Source organism: Limulus polyphemus, unplaced genomic scaffold (assembly GCF_000517525.1).
Source record: "Limulus polyphemus unplaced genomic scaffold, Limulus_polyphemus-2.1.2 Scaffold1120, whole genome shotgun sequence".
NCBI classification, from domain to species: Eukaryota; Metazoa; Arthropoda; class Merostomata; order Xiphosura; family Limulidae; genus Limulus; species Limulus polyphemus.
The window spans coordinates 248143-267995 of NW_013666730.1; the positions used below are offsets into that span (position 1 = coordinate 248143).

A 19853-nucleotide genomic window follows, 5' to 3' on the forward strand; every position below is an offset into this window, starting at 1 on the left:
TTTTTTTTATCTAATAAGTGTGTTTTATTATTAACATGTGATAAAGTCATTGTTGTTGTTTTTATATTATTCTTTCACGACCTTAATCTTAACTTGTTTGGGGTTGGCCGGTATTTTGTGTAATTTAAGAATTTTGTTTTATTATCAATATGTCATAAAGTCATTGTTGTTGTTTTTACATTATCCCTTTACGACCTTAATCCCAACTTGTTTGTGGTTGGCCAGTATTTTTTGTAATCTAATAATTTTGTTTTATTATCAATATGTCATAAAGTCATTTTTTTTATATTATCCTTTTGCGACCTTAATCCCAAGTTGTTTGGGGTTGGCCAGTATTTTTTGCAACCCATAAATGTTTACACCCGGGTGTTTGGCCTAGTCGGCAACCATATTCGGTGCCTGAGATTCGAACCCTCGACCCTCAGATTGTGAGTCAAACGCCCTAACTACCAGCCCCCTCCAAAGTAAAAATATTTGATTACTTTTATCCAGTCTCTAAGATGCTTATTTTGAAAGAATGGGGCCAGTTGCCCTTAAAACGTGACTAAACATGATTTCGTTTTGTTTTTCTTGTTTCTTTTTTGTAACGTGTTTCTGGAATAAAGGTCGCCACACAACATGTCTATCACGTAGTTTGAAAAGACAACAACTAACATTTAGAGTCTAGTGAACAATGACTCGGCCAATAAAGTGTCAGAGCTTTTAAGAAACTGGAGCAGTTCCGTATTTTCATGTGTAAACGTTTTGTGCCATATAAAAAAGTTATGTTATTATGTATTTGACAAAGGAGATGCTTTGTGTATATTTCAACCACGTTAAACTTAACAAAACACACTAAAACATAATTATCGAACGTTTTAAGTACAAGATATATTTCTACAGGGAAGAAATTCTTTATCTTCTGCTGTGAGATTTCGTTTGGTTTGTTTTCAATTTTGCGAAAACAACTCGAGGGCTATCTGTTCTAGCCGTCCCTAATTTAGCAGTGATAGACTAGAGGAAAGGCAGCTAGTCAACACCACCAACAGCCAATGAATAGTGGGATAGACCGTCATATTATAACGCCCCCACGGCTAAAAAGGCGAGCATGTTCGGTGACGGGGATTCGAATCCGAGAACTTCAGTTGTGAGAAAAAAAAAATAATAAAAACAAAACTGCTGATAGGAAACCTATCTCAGAAACTAAAAGAATGTTTCTGTTTTAGCAGCTTCAAATGTTTTCCTAATTACCTTTTTCAAACATTTAGCAGAAAAACAAATGTGAATTTGAGTTTTTAAAACGGCAAAAAAAAATTCTCCTCTTGACAAAGAAATGGTGACGGGTTCTATTTATAGAAATGTATATTAATTTTCCTGACAGTTTGTTATTTAATTGGAATTTTATGTTTTTCTTGTTTGCATTCTTTTAATTGTCATCGTGTTACGATATTGTAGCAATGTAAAAACTATAAATAGAAAAAAACACGTTAAGACCCCGGATAAACCAAAGAACCGTAACCATGAAAACTAAACACGTTAACTATGTGAAGGTGAGATGTTACTGAACGGATCTCCGCGTAAGAATTCGATTTATTTGTTATTTAAAACAATGAGCGCTTACGGCATCCCTGGATTATTTATTCTAGAAATATGAGATACCATGTTTTCTTGAAAATCTTGGAAATAAAATCAAAAGCTTCTAAAAGTACTATGCGGGTAACTATAGAGTTTTATTTTTAATTTGGTTTTCTCTCATCAGATGTGGATAAGCTGCATTAAAAATGATGATCAGTAAGTTACAGTATATGATATTATTTATAGATCCAGCAAGTCGAAAATTCGTGATTGAGCCTGATTGATGTAATTCATGGTGGGAATGTCACACCAAATGAAACTAAAGCACAAACAAACCAGTTTGTTGCACAACTGAGGCTGAAAAAATACGAAATGCTGAACATAATAACACGGTATTACTATATTAAACTTGAAACGAAACTATTGATAATAACACAGCATTACGAATAAATAAAACAACCGCGGAATCCAGGGAATCTTTCCAGTTTTTATTTCCTCAACGTTTCGGGTTTACACCTTCATCAGGAGCATACATAACCAGGTGATTATCATCATGAGGGCAACCATACGGACGTTACTGGTTTAGCTAAATTTTTACGTTGTGAACTATCACGGTGATGGAGCTCATTAAAGAAGTTGTATATTCCTGATGATGGCGTAAAACCGAAACGTTGAGGAAACAAAACAACTTGAAAGATTCTCTGTAGTTTACAGCTGTTTTATATATTCGTAATTCGGTGCACTGTACTTCAGTCAGCGTTACGTAATTCAAAAATGTAAAAATAATAACACAGTCCTTAACGCAGTAATTTAATTTATTGTTTGCCTCTAAAAAAGTCATTATAAAATTGTGTAGTTAATCATTATGGAATAGAAATTAGTCATGAGTCCCACACTATGAACGGTCGTTTAATTTGTTTACCAGTTGGGTGGATGATGCTTGTTTGAAATTGTCCTTCAAATTCAGCCAAGCAAATAATACGTTATTTCGTAGGATCAGGCAGATAATATTATGTACATGTATGATTTGGATTCGATTCTTCAAAAAAACAACAATAAGATGTACAAATAACATTATTTTTAATACTTACTACTAATAATGAGATCTTTCCTATTTAACGAATACGGATATTCGTACATTTGTTTAATTAAGATTGATGTCTGCCGATGGCGTTTTATAATACGAAATTTGAAAATCGTGCGGCATAGTAACAATCAATAACTTGCATACAATTAGTTTTCGATCATATACGTATAAAAATAATAACAGTATATTTAAAAACTAACTATAATTTAGCACTTAACAACTTTGAGTCATTGTAAATGTGAACCATGAATGACGGTTATACACCACTATACGTTGATAAGGAAACGATCATTTCCTTAAGTTACTAAGCTTTTCCTCATCTAGTAACACATTTTCATTTTTAAACACTATAATACAGTCATTTTAAGCTGAGGACACAAAAACATCGAGTAATATTATCCAGGCAACCTTACGGACGTTAGCGGTTCATTTTAACTTCTACACCATCAACCAGGTGTTTATTATCTCCAGGACAAACGTTATATGACGTTAGAGGTTCATTTTAACTTTTACACCATCATCCAGGTGTTTACTATTCTGAGGACAAAGTGACTGACGTTAGTGGTTCAGCTAAAACTTTTACGCTATACAACATCAACCAGGTGCTTACTATCACCAGGACAATCTTACAGACGTTAGCGGTTCATCACAATTACACCGTCAACCAGGTGATTACTATCACGAGGACAACCTTAAGGACGTTAGCGAATCAGCTAAACTATTTCGCTGTGCACAATCGGTCAGTCTCTCAGTTTTGCATTTGTACGCTACGACAAAAACTTGTCATCGGTTATGGCGAATTTCGGAATACGTACCAAGGACATTAGAGATTGTGGATAAATACAACACAAAAATAAAAATTTGGAAACAATTGCGTCGTTATAGCAACATCAAGCAGCTGGTCATGCATGGATGGAAAAACATTGAAAGTCTCCAACAAAAGTATAATCTATAATTTTCTCAAAAACGATACAGATGTATAAAAAAATCGCCATCCTGCCATTCACGTGATAGTCTAAATTCATTGTAATCTTTAACAATCCATAGTTTTTCATTCTGGTTTCATTTTAGCATTGTCTGTACTTGTCACTAGATGGCGCTAATTCAGGTCCTTTATTCAGCATTATCACTTGGCAGCAGAATAGACGTAAACAGTGAACACCTAAGCATTACGTCACTCTTAATATCATAATGTCAATAAATCATATTGTGGATTTTTGTCTTCTGCTTTTCCGGCTTCCACTGGTACGTTTCAATTACATGAATATCAAATCAGGAAGATATTTCTGAAAAAGAAAACACCAGACTCAGCAAAGGCATTTATATTATTTAACTGGTAGCTTAAAAAGAGCAGTTCAACAAACAGCTTTGAAATAAAAACAAACAAACTTGCCATCAGCGACAAGGATGTGACTCAAAAAATTGAAAGAACTGGATAAAAACATACGAGTTTCTTATGTAAATACAGATAGAAAATAATTGTTGACTTATTCCATTACTCTTAATGAGCATAGGTCGAATTATATTTGTAAAGTTTGATTTTTTTATCAACCTTTGCATTATTAAGAAAAGGGACGATCAACCTATTAAAAACAAATAAACTTTCAGGAGAATTCCTGAAAAAACAAACAAATAAAAAACGTGTCTTTTGAATGAGACTTACTTCCAAAAGTTTGTTGCACTTGTAACTTATTTTTTATTATCAATGTGCAATCCTCTGTTGGTTAGATTCACAATAATACAAAAATAAAACTTTGTGGGCATAATTTGGTTAAATGTTTGAATAATCATTATAAACGTAATGTAATATTTTGAATTAAGATAATGGTTTCAAAACACGCAATTAATTATTGATTAATTATTTTTTTGACATACTGAAAAACTAGAATTTAGAGAGGTAACATACAATGTTTAAATTCCAATAAGTTCATATCTCAGTTTCCAAATTTGATAAGATTTTTTTAAACTATTATTTCTGGCTATTTGGTGGAATTACCCTTTGTTTCACGAACTTCGTGAATAGTATACTCTCTTTAATACTTAAAGTTATATAAGAATAACAACCCAGTACTCACACCGAATGTTTATTTTTTTCAGAATATTCGTGCAAAGCTACCTACAGCGCTATTTGCCCATAGGCGTCTCTAATTTTGTGGCAGCTAGTCAACAGCACTCACTGTCAACTCTTGGATACTCTTGTTTAATCGAATAATTGGGTTCATCCACCGCTGTTATAGCGCACCCACGGCCCTAAAGTTCAGAGTGTGTTTTTACGACGGCGGTTCGCGAGCCAGAAATCCTCGGATTCACAGCCCTAGCGCAACTAGGTTTTCATTCCCACCTTAGTGTTATTAATCTATTTTCCTAAGAATCTGATTTGTAAATGACTTAAGTAAAACTAATAATAATTAAAGTTCACTTACTCTAGTTTACACCATAGCTGTCGTTGTTCATGAAAAGTTAATGACATAAATAGCGCTTAGACTACTACGATGTTTGTCTTATCTTAACTTGCCTGATGATTCCTGGTATTGTGCGAAAGGCCTCGACGGCACTAGATATGGCAGATGTAGTATAACTGGGGTATTATAACATATTCTTCTTTGCTTAATCCATAAATCCCCCCTCCAGTGGCACAGCGGTATGTCTGCGGACTTACAACGCTAGAAACCGGGTTTCGATACCCATAGTGGGCAGAGCACAAATGGCCCATTGCGTAGCTTTGTGCTTAATTACAAACAAACATAAGTTCTTAGAAATACACTAACTTTCCCCCATTTCCTCCAGTGGGTCAAGGCAAAGGATACGGACTTATAACATTAAAATCTGGAATTTGTTTCTCAGACCGCAGGTAGCCTATTTTTGCGCTAAAATAAACAAACAAACTCTTTACCAAACCGTTAAACTACTTTGATATAACATACACTTCAACACTTTACCAAAACCCCAAAATCATTAAATTTCCTGTTTATATAACTTACACGCCCAGAAAAACCTCTAGAGTTTCTTGTGGTGTTTCTTTATTTTAGAGTAAAACCACATTAACAATACTCGGGGGACAATATAAAACATACTACAGGATACAAATATAAATTAATTACAATGATATTATCACTAAAAAATGAATGTACTAAATAAACTATAATGTATCAATCACACTACATTTGCTATATCCAGTGCCGACGAGGCCTTTCGCTCAATAGCAGGGCTCTTCAGATAAGCTATAGTAGAGGTAAAGAAACGTGTAAATAATTAAGAAAAGTAGCTGAGAGAAAAGAGCTATCAGTCTGTAATTTGAAATATTTGAGGGCTAGGAAACAACGAATAAACTGCCAGGACAAATGTTTTCTGCATAATAAGTGATTGCGTTAGTAATATTACTTATACATCCCGATGCACGTGGGATTGTACGTGCTCACTGTTAGTTTATAAATCATGTGTGTCATGATGTCTTCACACATAAAAAAAAAAACCATTATTGTGGGTTTAGATGCTGATCGAAAGTTGGCAAGTCACGATCTCTACTATTCACGCATCACGAGCTATGACGAAATGCAAGCTCTCAAACTTAGACAGAGTATTTAGTATGTCGTAAGTGGATATTTTGAATCTCATTGTTCTGCTAAGTTCAGTCCTGTTGAATTAAACTGTATAGGGCACGCTGACTGATCTTAACCACGAAAAGCATGGGAGTCAAACAGTGCAATTCAGTGTTTCTCTTCCTGTACGTTGCACCATCGTGCACACTTCTAACACACATACCAAGTCTGTTGTCTTGTTTCTTAGTTTCACTGTTTGTGTTTTTTTTTTGGTTTTTATTTACGATGACAACTGAACCCGAGATGATCGGTACCATATTTTGTGTTCTATAGTAGCACGGAACGTACTATGTCGGTTCATTTTATTATATCTATCAATCTATTCCAGAAAATCAAAAATCTCCATTCAAGTAAAAATGGCTTGTTTCTCCAGATTTCCGATTGATAATTTACTGCTGTGACAAAGATTGCCATCTTCCATTCGTTATGTGTCGTTTAAAGTAAATAGTAGAATCAGAAAGTAGTTGTGGCACTTCTCAGATCAGTATTCTTAAGTTATGTTGGTTAGTTCTGACTAGGCTGTTTTGTTTATTTGTTTTTTCTTTTGTATATATGAGTATGTCTTTGTCACAAAACTATTTAGACATAAGTTTCAATACATTTACCAGATCTGATGAAAGAAACATCTTTTTACAATAAAAAGTGAGCTTAAATGAAGACGCAATATGGGCCAGACATGATGTAGTGGTTAACGTGCGCGTTGCAAAGTGAAAGGTCCAAGGTTTAATCCCGTGATACGTCGCTGAATACGTTTCGTACTTTCAACAGAGGGCACGATTCAGATAAGAGTAGCCGTGCAGGTTGAGGGTGCTTAATAACTGGTTGATCTCTCTGACTTGGCCGCTTAGCTCAGTCATTGCATAAGCTGCAACTCACGTTAAAAATGCCAAATGTTAACAAATTTGAAATTAAGTTTAATCCAATCTTTCCAGTTTGGCAAAACATAAAGTTAAGTTTTTATAAATGTTGGAATTCTTTGCAGCGAGCTGTTACGTTTAAAAACTATTGAGAAGAAACGAGTTAAGACATTTTCTGAGTGAATTGAACTAGGCGTGGCTCAGTGGTTGACATGTCAGGATTGTGAATTCAAGGATTCGTGATCCGATGCAGCAAAAACGCACTCCACGCTTTGGAACCACGGATGTGCTGAAAGAGTGACGGTCAAATTCTGTTGGCCTGGCATGGCCAGGTGGTTAGGGAGCTCGACTCGCAATGTGAGGGTTGCGGGTTCGAATCCCCGTCCCACCAAACATGCTCGCCCTTTCAACCGTGAGAGCGTTATAATGTCACGGTCAATCCCACTATTCGTTTGTAATAGTTGGCGGTGGGCTGGTGATGAATAGCTGCCTTCTCTCTAGTCCTTCACTGCTAAATTAGGGATGGCTCGAGCAGATAGACCTCGTGTAGCTTTGCGGGAAATTCCAAACAAACCAAACCAAATTCCATTATTCGATCAAAAAAAAGTAACCTAAAAGGTGGCGGTGAGTGCTGTTGACAAATGACTTGCGTGTCTTTACACAAAATTCTGACATAAATATATAGATCGTAAAAGCTAATGGACATTTTTGAACAGCATTTGAAACTTAGAATCAGTTTTAGAATGTTATGCAAATAAATGTACACACTAAAACTTTAATTCATAAGATCAAATTATGAGAAAATAGCATATTTTTTATACATCTCTGAAGCTCAGACCTACTAGTTAATAAGTCTACAAGTTTTAACAAGTTATTCAACAAAGTCTAATTTCCTAAACTCTAAAGAACAATTTAAACTTTAAAGCTTGACCCGATTTTATTATCTTATTATTTCATGCACGAATTCATGTAATATTAGTGTTATTGTTAAGGTTGAAATAGTCAAGACGAATGAATTACTCGTTTACCCAATTCTTAAAATTGCGTGTTTATTTTATAAGCTTTAGTAATTTATTATAACAATGACAACCAAAAACCAAAAAGTGGCTCAAAGCAGGTACAGTGTGTTGTTGTTTTTAATTCATTTCAAAATGTGTGCTCAAAGCAGTTACAGTGTGTTGTTGTTTTTAATTCATTTCAAAATGTGTGCTCAAAGCAGTTACAGTGTTGTTGTTTTTTAATTCATTTCAAAATGTGTGCTCAAAGCAGTTACAGTGTTCTTTTTTTTTTACATTCATTTCAAAATGTGTATTCGTTTTATACAGTGATAAACTACCCAAAAACCGCCCTCCGTTTATTGACACTCACTGACTGAAACTCATATCAATCATATATTACACATTATTGTTATCGCGTTTATGTAGCACACCATTAAAAATAACGCCCATTCACCCTTCTGGTAATTATCATATAGTAGACCTATTGGCGAAAAAACATTTTTTCGGGTGGTTTACGTCCCCTACCTCTCCAGTACGGAAACTATTAAAAACAGTAGAGACAACTCACGTGGGAACAAGCGAGGCTTGAGGGCGAGGAAACGTTTGGCTTCTTCCAGCTAACAATTAGTGTTTTTAACAAATAAAAGGTTGCCAAGCCGTGACGAGGGTGGTATCACGTGACCGAGAACCCCAGGAACTCCAGTAATTACATACTACAAAGAACACAATAGTGAGGACGGTTAACCTTATAATTTCTCATCGTTTTCGTCTTGCAATAGAATCTGTTTATGTTTTACGAGTGTTTGAAAGTAAACTGAAAACTTCCGTTTCGGTGACACCTGCTGAAGCGGATGTTTCAAGAAATTGTCCTACACTTTCTGCTTTACTTCCTCTAAGCGAATGTTTAAAACATTTTATTAGTGCTCTTGCGGTTTTTTGTTGTTGTTGTTTTATATACGAATTGATGAAGATAAACACTTCGAACATTCTTGTAAACATAATTATGATTTACTTCCTGTTGGGAGGAAAGTGAAATATTTTTGTTTATTCTCTTTCTGGAGCAACTGATAAGTTAAGACTACAGGAATAATTTAATCTTTACTTGGTCTAAGATACAAACAGGGTGGAGCAAAAGTTACTATACAGTTAATATAGTTAGCATTGTAAGGTTGTTGTACTAAAGAAAATATTACAAAGACAGCTGAAACCAATAGTTTGGTTTCAAACTATTACTCTAAATGAAACAACTGTGCAATCACTCTGCCCTACTCTCTTTAATATATATATGCATATTGTACTTGTAGTTGATAAGGTTGTATGTGTGTATGTGTTTTTCATAGCAAAGCCACATCGGGCTATCTCAGGAATCGAGCCCCTAATTTTAGCGTTGTAAATCCGTAGACTTACTGCTGTCCCATTGGGGGGATATGTTGAAAAAAAGGGCTGTGTGCTGTTTTATCTTCTTTGTGTTAGAAAGAAAGACAGAAACAAACGATCTAAATTAGTATGGACGTTTTCGTTCTGATCTAAATATAGAGTTTATCCATAGACAGGATTATTCGATCCTAGCCCAAGTCGAAACTTAGTAATTCATGTCACTGGAGAAATGTTTAGTTAATCTAGATGTCATTTGATAAAGAATGGATAGAATAAGATTAGACCCGAAGTTTATGAATATTCTTCTCTCATAGCCAAAATTTTAAATTTCAATGAGAAAGAAACATGAAGCCTTGTTACTAATACAGTTAGTCACTTGTCACTGTGTTAGAATGGTTTCGGGGAATTCCAACCGTCATCAGTGGCCTGAACAAGGGCTAATCCAAAATTAGGATTATATGTCTTATAGTGATGGTCTGTAGCTTATGTTTATGGTATTTGAGTTGTCTTTTACTTACCTCTGTGAAAATATTTATACAGGTATTTCAAGATACCTAATCAGTCTAACTTAGTGACAAGTCGACAACCAAACGATAATATGGGCTTCACTTTTTTTTTCCTGTTTTTTGTTCTCAATGAAATTGAAAATTTTGGTGTTGGAAGATACAATTACGTTATCCTAAATAGAGCTAGTATTCGCGGGTATATAGAAAAAAAAATAGGGATAGGATGAGGTTAACTTCACTCGTCGAAATATGACTTAACAATAGACACCTGAACGTCAAGCAAAGTTTTGGATCGAAATTCATATGGCATATCATAATCTAACACGCAATGAAACTAATCTAGCTGATGATTAAACAGCTGTATCATGCGTATTAACCGTACTTGGTATACACAGTTTTGCAAATAATCATCAAAACGCACAGGTGATACATGTACAGGAGTCACATCAATGAGTAATTACAACTAAATGATCAAATTATTATTAGTGGATACATTATTACAGGAAATACAGAAAAAAAGCAAATAAAAGACATAATGCACCAGCATTTTGGATTTGCTTTAAACAGAGTTGCAAATTTTGTTTTATGCTAAATAAGACAATAAAAAGTATGATTGTGAATATTGCTCCAAATGTCCGGTATTACTCTTAAGAATTCAAACAAGTTTGGGATTTACGTTTAACTTCGATTTCCATTATATCTGCCAGCACAATCTTGATGATATTCATATCGGGACATTTTGGGGGCCAAGCAATGGTTGCAAGCGTTCCATCGCCTCTGATTTTTCTACCTGATATTATTTCATCTCATGTTCTTTGTCTTACTAAAAATGATTCAATGTCGAACTTTTTTTTTTCTTTTCCTAAGAGAATGACATGATAAATAAGACTCTGGTTTTGCCTGTCAACAACTAGGGTGTCATCAGTTTGTTTTGTAGATTTCTAACACCATTGGTTGAGAGGTAGCCCACACTTGGACTGATCACTCAGAATTAGATGTAACGTCGACAACAATACTATTCTTTTCTCTCTTATTGAGATTCTTCATTAAAGAACAAACTCCTCCAACTCTGTTCATCCTATTGTTGGAAGTATTTTTGGTTTCATCACCTCTTCTATGCTGTGGTTTGTGAACACGAAATTTCGTGTTCCAGTAGGAGCTTTATGGAAACTATGAAGAAGGTACTAAAACTAGTACTGTTGACAATAGAAAGCGATGTTGAGTAAATCAAGGCATACTCTTTACGTGATACACGATCATCTAGTAGATATCTTGCCAATGACCTAACTGTAACCACATGTGGGAATGTTTCCTCCAGAAAAGTATCATACACACTAGCACGAAATTTCGCCCCAGTCTGTCGCATGGAGTAACCTTCACCAACGAAAGCTTTGATTCTACATTTTGTCATGTGGAATGTCTATCGTGGGAGCCATGACTGAAAAATCACATTACTGCTGGGAATAATATGACTGTATATATACAACACCACATCCTCTAACCTGCTTCGTCTATAAATTCATGCTTATAATTGCCAACTAGATAATTAAGTTTATTCAGAAGATTGTAAGAGAGTGTTATCGAAAAAAGGATTAGTTTTTGCTCATTTATACCGTCAGAATAAACAGATACTTACCTCCAGGGAATAAGTAATCCCACTACTTACATCGCAAATTCTTCTTTTAGGGATTACACTCTTTCAGTTGCTAAAACATTAAATATTTAAGCTATTTCGCCTTGATAGTTATTAGCCCTTGTTGCATTTCCACTAAATCTAAAAAAGGAGCTATAATTTATCTTATTATTTACAATCCTAATTTTAATTGTACAAGGAAGACAATTTTAGTCATTTCGAATCAAGATATGAGACTTTGGCAACTAGAAAAAATAAAATAAAAAGCGAATGAGTACAATAAATTTTAAAATATGCATTCACATTTTTTAAACCGAATAAATAAACAATATTAATAAGAATAATACGAAAGATTCGAATACTTATTGTGATGAATTGGCTAGAGCTATGGTGTTATTTTATGACACCGCAATAACAATCCTGGATGAAAATTGTCCGCCCTTTAGCTTCGGAGAATTAAATCTAAACTTTTACAAATCATTGAAACAGCTCACTGCTGTACTTTACAAAATTTATCTACTATTCCCTTTTTATAATGTATTCTTGAGTATGACTGACAAAAACAAAAAAAACAAAAAACAACGGCAACAAAAAAAAACAGGTCTTTCCTAACTATTTCTATTTAAGAGATAGTACTTTGGTCTCCATCAGCTTCACACGTGTCTGGATTCTAAATTATTCGTATACTGTATGTTAAACGATTCTTTATCATCCCCAAAAGACAGCGCTCTTGTGTAATAAAATCACAAGTTAAAAAAAAATCAATACAACTTGACTCACAGGGACCTTTATTTACGTTGATTCTAGACGTTGTATCATGCAAACAGATTGGATAATAGATACGATTCGCATTTACCAGACGTATTATTAGAGTTACTCACCACTGTTGTTAATTCAGCTCACACCACCTTAAACGATAGGATTGCCTTTTATAGCATGATCGTTTCTTGGTCGTAGACAGGTACGTGCGTGTAGTGTGTCTTGGCCTATATGGTCAATAGAGAAATTCGTTTAGTGGTTAGCGTTCATACATATGACTAAAGCAAATATCGTATTTTTAACAAAGATTTATCTTATGAAATTTTCAAATAAAGTTAAAACGATCTTAGGAAAGTCATTTCTCTTCTCTCTTGAACATATTCTTCACTGCATTGAGTAATCATTTGATTAAAAGAATTTCTATCTGTAAAACAAACCTTCTGCCATTGCTTAAATTAAAAATATGCTGTCTCAGTTTCGATGGGTTTGACACTAAAAGTCTGAACATTTGTGAATAGGCTTCTGAAGGGAATGTAATATTAGAACTCGGAGAAAGGAAAGAAATCGGAGATATTTAACTGAACACTGTGGTTTAATTATATAAAACGTGAACAAAGTGTCGAATCACTAATTACCTTTTCACTTACATCACCCACAACTTGAAATCTTAAAAAACGAAATGTTGACTACGAAATATTTATATTTACCATATGTCTAATAAGTTAATCCAGTGACATTGTCCAAGTATCGAGCGGTAACTTCAAAACAAAAATGTTGCTAAATGTGTTAAATGTCTAAGTATCGAGTAGTAAATTCAAAATCAAATGTTGCTAAATGTGTTAAGTATCTAAGTATCGAGATTAACATGAAAACAAAAATGTTGCTAAATGTGTTAAATGTCTAAGTATCGAGTAGTAAATTCAAAATCAAATGTTGCTAAATGTGTTAAGTATCTAAGTATCGAGGTTAACATGAAAACAAAAATGTTGCTAAATGTGTTAAATGTCTAAGTATCGAGTAGTAAATTCAAAATCAAATGTTGCTAAATGTGTTAAGCGTGTAAGTTTAAAACAAAGATAAAGATAAATTTAGTGTCTAAGTGATAAAAATACTTTCAAAAGCTATCCGTGCCTATCTTCCTACTCGGAAATAACTAACAAATATTTAAAAAACAACAAATATGCTTAGTTTAGATATTCTAGCCTCGACTGTGCGTGAATTTTCTTGGACCATAATAAACACACGAGTGTTAAAATATATCAGCGTTTTTTTTGTTTTAAAATTTTTAGACTCATCAATATGACATTCTAAAATAATTTAAAAAGTATACCCATGGACCAAGTATTTTAATTATTTCTTTAAATATTCTGTAGTAATGTTGAAGACAAACAAACAGACGGTACTGAAATAATACTCAGTACTTCGCAGCTGTCAGTTGTTTGACGAAAACGTAAAAATGTCTTGCCATTGAAATAAACAAATGGGGAAGCCGGATATGATAAATTACTCAAGAAAACAAAAGAAAACCTTGCGAATTCACGACCAAACAGTGGATTCTTGGACAATTGTTTAGAACAGTGAATACAATAAAGGTTTTATTCACTTTACTAAAGACATCGACCTTCTCCCACTGTCGGGGTCAGATGGTGAGATGACACGTAGGTTTGTTAGCTTCACCTCCTGCTCATTAGACATTCACAACTTTCAGACGAAGCGTCAACCTAATCGTATATTAAAGTACACGATTGTAGATGATACAAGATTTCTTGTTCCACGGAGTCTCAAAGATCAATGCTTCTGTATTCATCACTAACATAATGAGCTGCTAGGCCATTTACACATTGTTCTTGATGTGAATGAGAACGTATATTTCCGGAAGTGTAACTCAATATAATTGTTACATTTTGTTTTGCTTGTCTAGAACAAAGCCAACAAAGGCAGCTTTTGGAGATACAAAACCAGTGTATTAACTGATAATATAGAAATATCGGGTGATTTCATTTCATAACAAGTTAATACAAACTAATCAAAGTTGGTTCATATTGATTATCTTTAGATGATGTACCAATTTCCAACCATCTGTATAGTTGGTATTTCCAGATCCGTTTTCCAAATTATATCATCCAAAACAAATTAACAGGAAGAAGTACGGTAAACTTTACGTTATGATAGACAATGGTTGACTGCCTTCCTGAGTAGTCCTTTGAAAAAGTAATTAAACACTGGTTAACAAGATGCAAGGATAATACAGAGGGAGTTGAGTCATTTCTGGGCCTATTCAATCTTTAAAAAAGACAGAAAGAAAACTTACTTCGTATACAAATGAACATCTGAACTGGATTGAAGGGTAATATGTTCCGCTTGTGCTGATTCGAAGAACTTCTTGCTAGAGTTCCACAGAAAGCTACGGGATATAACTTTATGTTTTTAAACAGGTCTTTGTCCTCGGGTGGAGTCATATAGGATGTTAACCCTTACATGACCGCCTTTTCTTGGGATACACATCTCTCACTAAGATGGCATTAGGCGGATTATGATAATTTTTCTAGAGGCTTTGCTTTGAATTCGGGTACTTTGCTTCAGACAGCACGTGGGCGCGAGGCTGTCTGACGTAAATTGCAAGAATAGGCTGATATAGTAGGGTAAGATACTAAATATGATTTTTAATTACCGTTACCATTTTCAAGTTTCGCCCACATTACAGAAAATATATCATATTCTAGATACCAGCTAACCTCGTTTTTTTTAAATTATAGTTAAATATATTTAAGCATTGGTGCAAAATTCCTCCACAGTTTTTGTTAGTTCGATATATATATCTAAATACAAAAGTTTTCTGTCGCAGAATGAAATTTAATACAAAAAATATCGCAATAATCATTTTATTATATTTTTTTTCTAAATAAAGTAAAATATAAGGTAGAGAAGACAATAACGAGGGTAAAAATTCACAAGACGACGAAAAACATCATACACTGTAAGCAATGGCTTAAGATGTTTGTCTTGTTTGAAAATATAATATGATTTTCCTTCTGTCAGATCGTAACTTGGGGATCAGGGCTCTCTTGTCCGCTTTTTCTCTCTCTCCATCAATTTAAGACTTCACCAATTGAAATTGAGATTTTGGTCCAAAGTAATGACTCTCTCTGGACAAACGAGGGTTGTAAAATGTAAATGATTGCGGGTAATGACTCTCTCTGGACAAACGAGGGTTGTAAAATGTATTTGATTGCGGAAGATAAAGAGGTTGAGATAAAACCTTGACTATGGTAAAACCTTGACTTCATAAAACCTTGACTGTCTTGACTATGTAAGATGATCATTAAATAAATATTTTCACATTACTTTCGCTTGTGATTTTCCCTGACTTGAATCATATTTTGGCCTCTACAGCATCAGAAATCAAAATAAGCTCAACTGTTATTCCAACTGTAAATAATCGGACGCCCGTGAAGGTGTTAACGCAAATGAAACTAACATAAACATAAATGCCATAGTAAGAAATTTACACTCCATACCAAATGAAAAATTGCTAATTAAAACCTCGAGGGAACAAAACAAAGAATTGGAGAAAGGAAACTGGAATACTAGACCTATAAGAGCCTTTTCTTGAATTTCATAATGAAAAAAACAACAACATTATTTTTAAAGACGTCATAAACATTATGTCGTCAAAGTTTTCAAGTTAACAGGACGGGGTCAGTCGATGAATTTTTAGGTGCTGGAAATATATAAATATTGTGTTAAGAATAACACTTGTGTTTAATGGAACTCTGTTAGCCTTTTTTTTAAATGTCTGTTTTCGAGTAATTAAGAGAGAAAATTTTATCTAATGAAAAATACATAGTTTTAAAATTTCCTAACTTGGTTAAACTGCAAAAAGACAAGTGTTTCATTCTCATGGTAATTCTGTTTATTATTTGAAAAAATGAAACTAATTTCGTAAATTGTTGCAACCTATCTATTACCCCAGTAAGAAAATGCTTACAACTGTGAACTAAAAGGCATAATGTTATACCTTAATGTTTCAATTTTTATATGCCTAAATACTGAAAGTACCACATCAAACATTAGACCTGGTTGGGAGCTATACCACACTTTAGCAACCACAGAGTGTCGAGATGGCTGACAATAACAACAAATGAAATCGTAACGTGAGTGGATTTGAAAGTAAGATTGCTTAATAGTAGATGATTGTTATAGATTATATGGCGCATTTCCAGTAATAATGACCTATTTACTTGCTACTGTTACACGGATTTCCGGACTCGATAGTATTGGACTAAGGAATCGAGAATCTTGGGATCGAGACGTGGTACTACCAAACATACATTACACCTTCCGCTGTGAGTGTATTCTAAAGGTGTTATTTAATCCTGTTTTTCGATCAAGAGTGATAGCCTCAGGCGGCGAGTGCTTCCGACTAGTTGCCTTATCTCTGGTCCGCACCTCCAAAATTAGAGACGGCTATGCTTGAAGTATAAGGGTCTCTGACCGGGCTCTTTAACCATTTGGGTGAAATAAAAGTGTTTCTCAGGTAACAAAACAATACAAGAATTTCTAACTATACATAGGTATATTAAACTACAATATACGGCAGCCAGAGAAACTTTATGGGGGATGTGGTGGGGATGACAGTTTACAAAAAAACTATAAAGGGACTTCAGTTTTGGTGGCACATGTATCTAAGAAAAACTACTCTCTAACTGTGTCATTTTGTTTTGTGCTATTGAGTCGTGAATTAATGTGTCTACGCACCGAATATAAATAATTAAAGTCAAAGTTATCAGTAGTTACCAGGTTAGCAGCTGAAACCTGTAATCAAGGTGTTAAATGAAAACTTAGGGTAATAACTGAAAGATATGTTTTTCCTTTGAGTTAAAAGGCGTTTTTAATCTGTATTGAAATGATATTGTTTATCTCTCAAATTACCGGTGTTTTTAAACCATTCATTACCGGTGTGGTCCATATATATTATTATATTCACTAATTTTATGTTGTTCTTTTACTATTACAAAATTCGATGTAGAAAACAAACCAAAATCTGTGTGAAATCACTCATCTTTTATGTAAAAAGCATATAGATACCACAGCGGTAATTACCGGGATAAAAAACTAATCAAAATCTGTGTGAAATCATTCACTTTTTATGTAAAGAGCATATAGATCCCACAGCGGTAATTATCGGGATAAAGAAACTAACCAAAATCTGTGTGAAATCACTCATCTTTTATGAAAGAGCATATATATCCCACAGCAGTAATTACCGGGGTAAAAAAAATAACCAAAATCTGTGTGAAATCACTCATCTTTTATGAAAGAGCATATAGATCCCACAGCGGTAATTACCGGAATAAAAAAAAAACTAACCAAAATCTGTGTGAAATCATTCACCTTTTATGAAAGAGCATATAAATTGAACTTGCAGAAAATCTGGTACATAAAAGTGTTTTAAAAAGCCGATGGGTAATTTGACTTTCAACTGTCTTGCTTTGAAAAGCATTCAACACAGGGGTGAAAACTCGTAGCCAGAAGTGGCTTAACTCAACAGACAAACTCTATAAAGTTATAGCAGTATGGAAAGAGAGCATAGTACGAAAACGAAACACGAAAGAAACAATTACAAACTACATACAATATGAAATATTAACAATACATTTAATAGCTTAAAAGACTGAACACAAGTATAAATCTGACCAATCATGGAGCAATCATAATAAAAAAGTACCAAATCTAATTTAGCCAAATATTCTTCCTTCGTATAGAGAAAAGTGTCGCGGTAGCCATAGCAAATGCACAAAACTATTAAGGTACTCAGTATCCGTAGATATAATAGATGCGAATTGTTTTGATGGGGGTGGGGGAGGCTTTGTGCTGAAAAAGTGTGGGAGCTCATGGGTTAGAGTGTAAATACTGAAGGAAAGGGTTCAAGAACAAAGACTCCGTTCCTGAATTAGAAAACATTGACGCATCAGGGACCCAAATGTAATGAGTTCTAAACGTCTAGTCCTAAGGTTGCTTTGAAAGTTCCAAACTTTATGTGTTTCTCGCATGTTTAACACCGAAAGCTGAAATGGAACAAATAACTGTGTAAATTAGTAAGAGAGAGAGAAACTTAAACTGTTATTTACATTTTAGTACTAGATATAGACGGTGCACTGTATCTTGTGATCACGTGAATCCTCCAGTACTGAAAAACCCGGTCTACATTGAGCCGTGATTATAACATAGAAACGCCTCATAATTTGATTTCTAAGCGACTGTCGAAATTATTATTGTAGTGAAATCCATCATGTTGTTTATTTCCTGCAGTTTTCATCCTTCAGTAAATCAGCAACGTGGACTTTGTAGCTAATTATAGCGTATTTACTAAATAAACGTTTACAGAATGTGGTAGATATTTACCAATCACTTATTTATCACTCAGTTTATTTCGGAACAAAAAACACTGTAGGGGACAATTAGTCTTCTCAGACCAACGTTTGCCTTGATAATGTCCTGGGACTAAAAGGTTTGTTTCGAGAAAGTTGCGTGATTCTTAGAAAGCTATCACGTTCAGGTTAAAGAAAGTGTGATAGAGGGGGGTTTGGTTAACTGGACTAGGCGTGGTGGGATCAAGCTGTTTAGACGTGGAACGGGTTTTCTCCCCAAACGTTCCGTGATACCTCAAGTATCTAGAATGGGTAGAAAGAGTGAATACTTATTATGTGAATGGTAAAATCCAGACATTGGTGGTATTCAGAAGTTGGTATATGTTTAATGTTGCCGGTTTCGGTTTTGATGTGGGATATATATATATATATATTTCTGACTACCGTTTCTTTTTCTGATTTCAATATATGTAGTAGAATAAGTCATCTGGCTATGCAGAGCAGATAACAAAAATAGTATGTCGAACACTGTGGGTATACGAGCGTCAAAAATGTTTGGCAATAATGTAAAACTAATTTTCGAACTGTAGTGTTTTTTTTTGTTTTTTTTATTCCTGTAAACTCCCAGTGGAGCATAGGGCCGCAACAACACCTCGCCAACGGAAGGTGTTGTTGCAGTTACTTGTAGCAGGTTGGTTTTTACGGGGTGGAGTTGCTAGCACCGCGCCCAACCCTCCCCCCCTTTCTCATCCTGGACTTGGAACCAGGCAAAGGCAGAGGTTGGCATGTTTGGTGTGACGGGGATTCAAACCCGCGACCCTCAGATTACGAGTCGAGCGCCCTAACCACCTGGCCATGCCTGGCCGAACTATAGTGTTAGTAGGATTTTAATATCTTTGTCCAATTTGATTAGGTGTTATTGAGTACAAAGGTTGTCAGATGTCATTCAAAGTTTGTCAGGTGTAAATAGATTACTCTCTAACGGCCACTACTTCTGACGTATTAGCAGTCTATGGCTTCTTCTCTACTTCTGACGTATTAGCAGTCTATGGCTTATTCTCTACTTCTGACGTATTAGCAGTCTATGGCTTATTCTCTACTTCTGACGTATT

At 34.6% G+C, this 19853-nt stretch overlaps 1 protein-coding gene across 2 annotated transcripts in view; it reads right to left on the minus strand.

Annotated features, from left to right (window-relative positions):
• Positions 1–2615: 2615 nt before the first annotated feature.
• LOC111086467 overlaps positions 2616–19853 on the minus strand; it is a 34759-nt gene continuing 17521 nt past the window's right edge. For both annotated transcript variants that reach the window (XM_022389421.1, XM_022389420.1), the window contains exons 4-5: positions 12493–12597; positions 2616–3927 (exon numbers count right to left, since the gene is read on the minus strand). In XM_022389421.1, the coding sequence (XP_022245129.1) occupies positions 12541–12597 (57 nt within the window). In that variant the 3' untranslated portion in view covers positions 2616–3927; positions 12493–12540. The remainder of the gene's footprint in view (positions 3928–12492; positions 12598–19853) is intronic.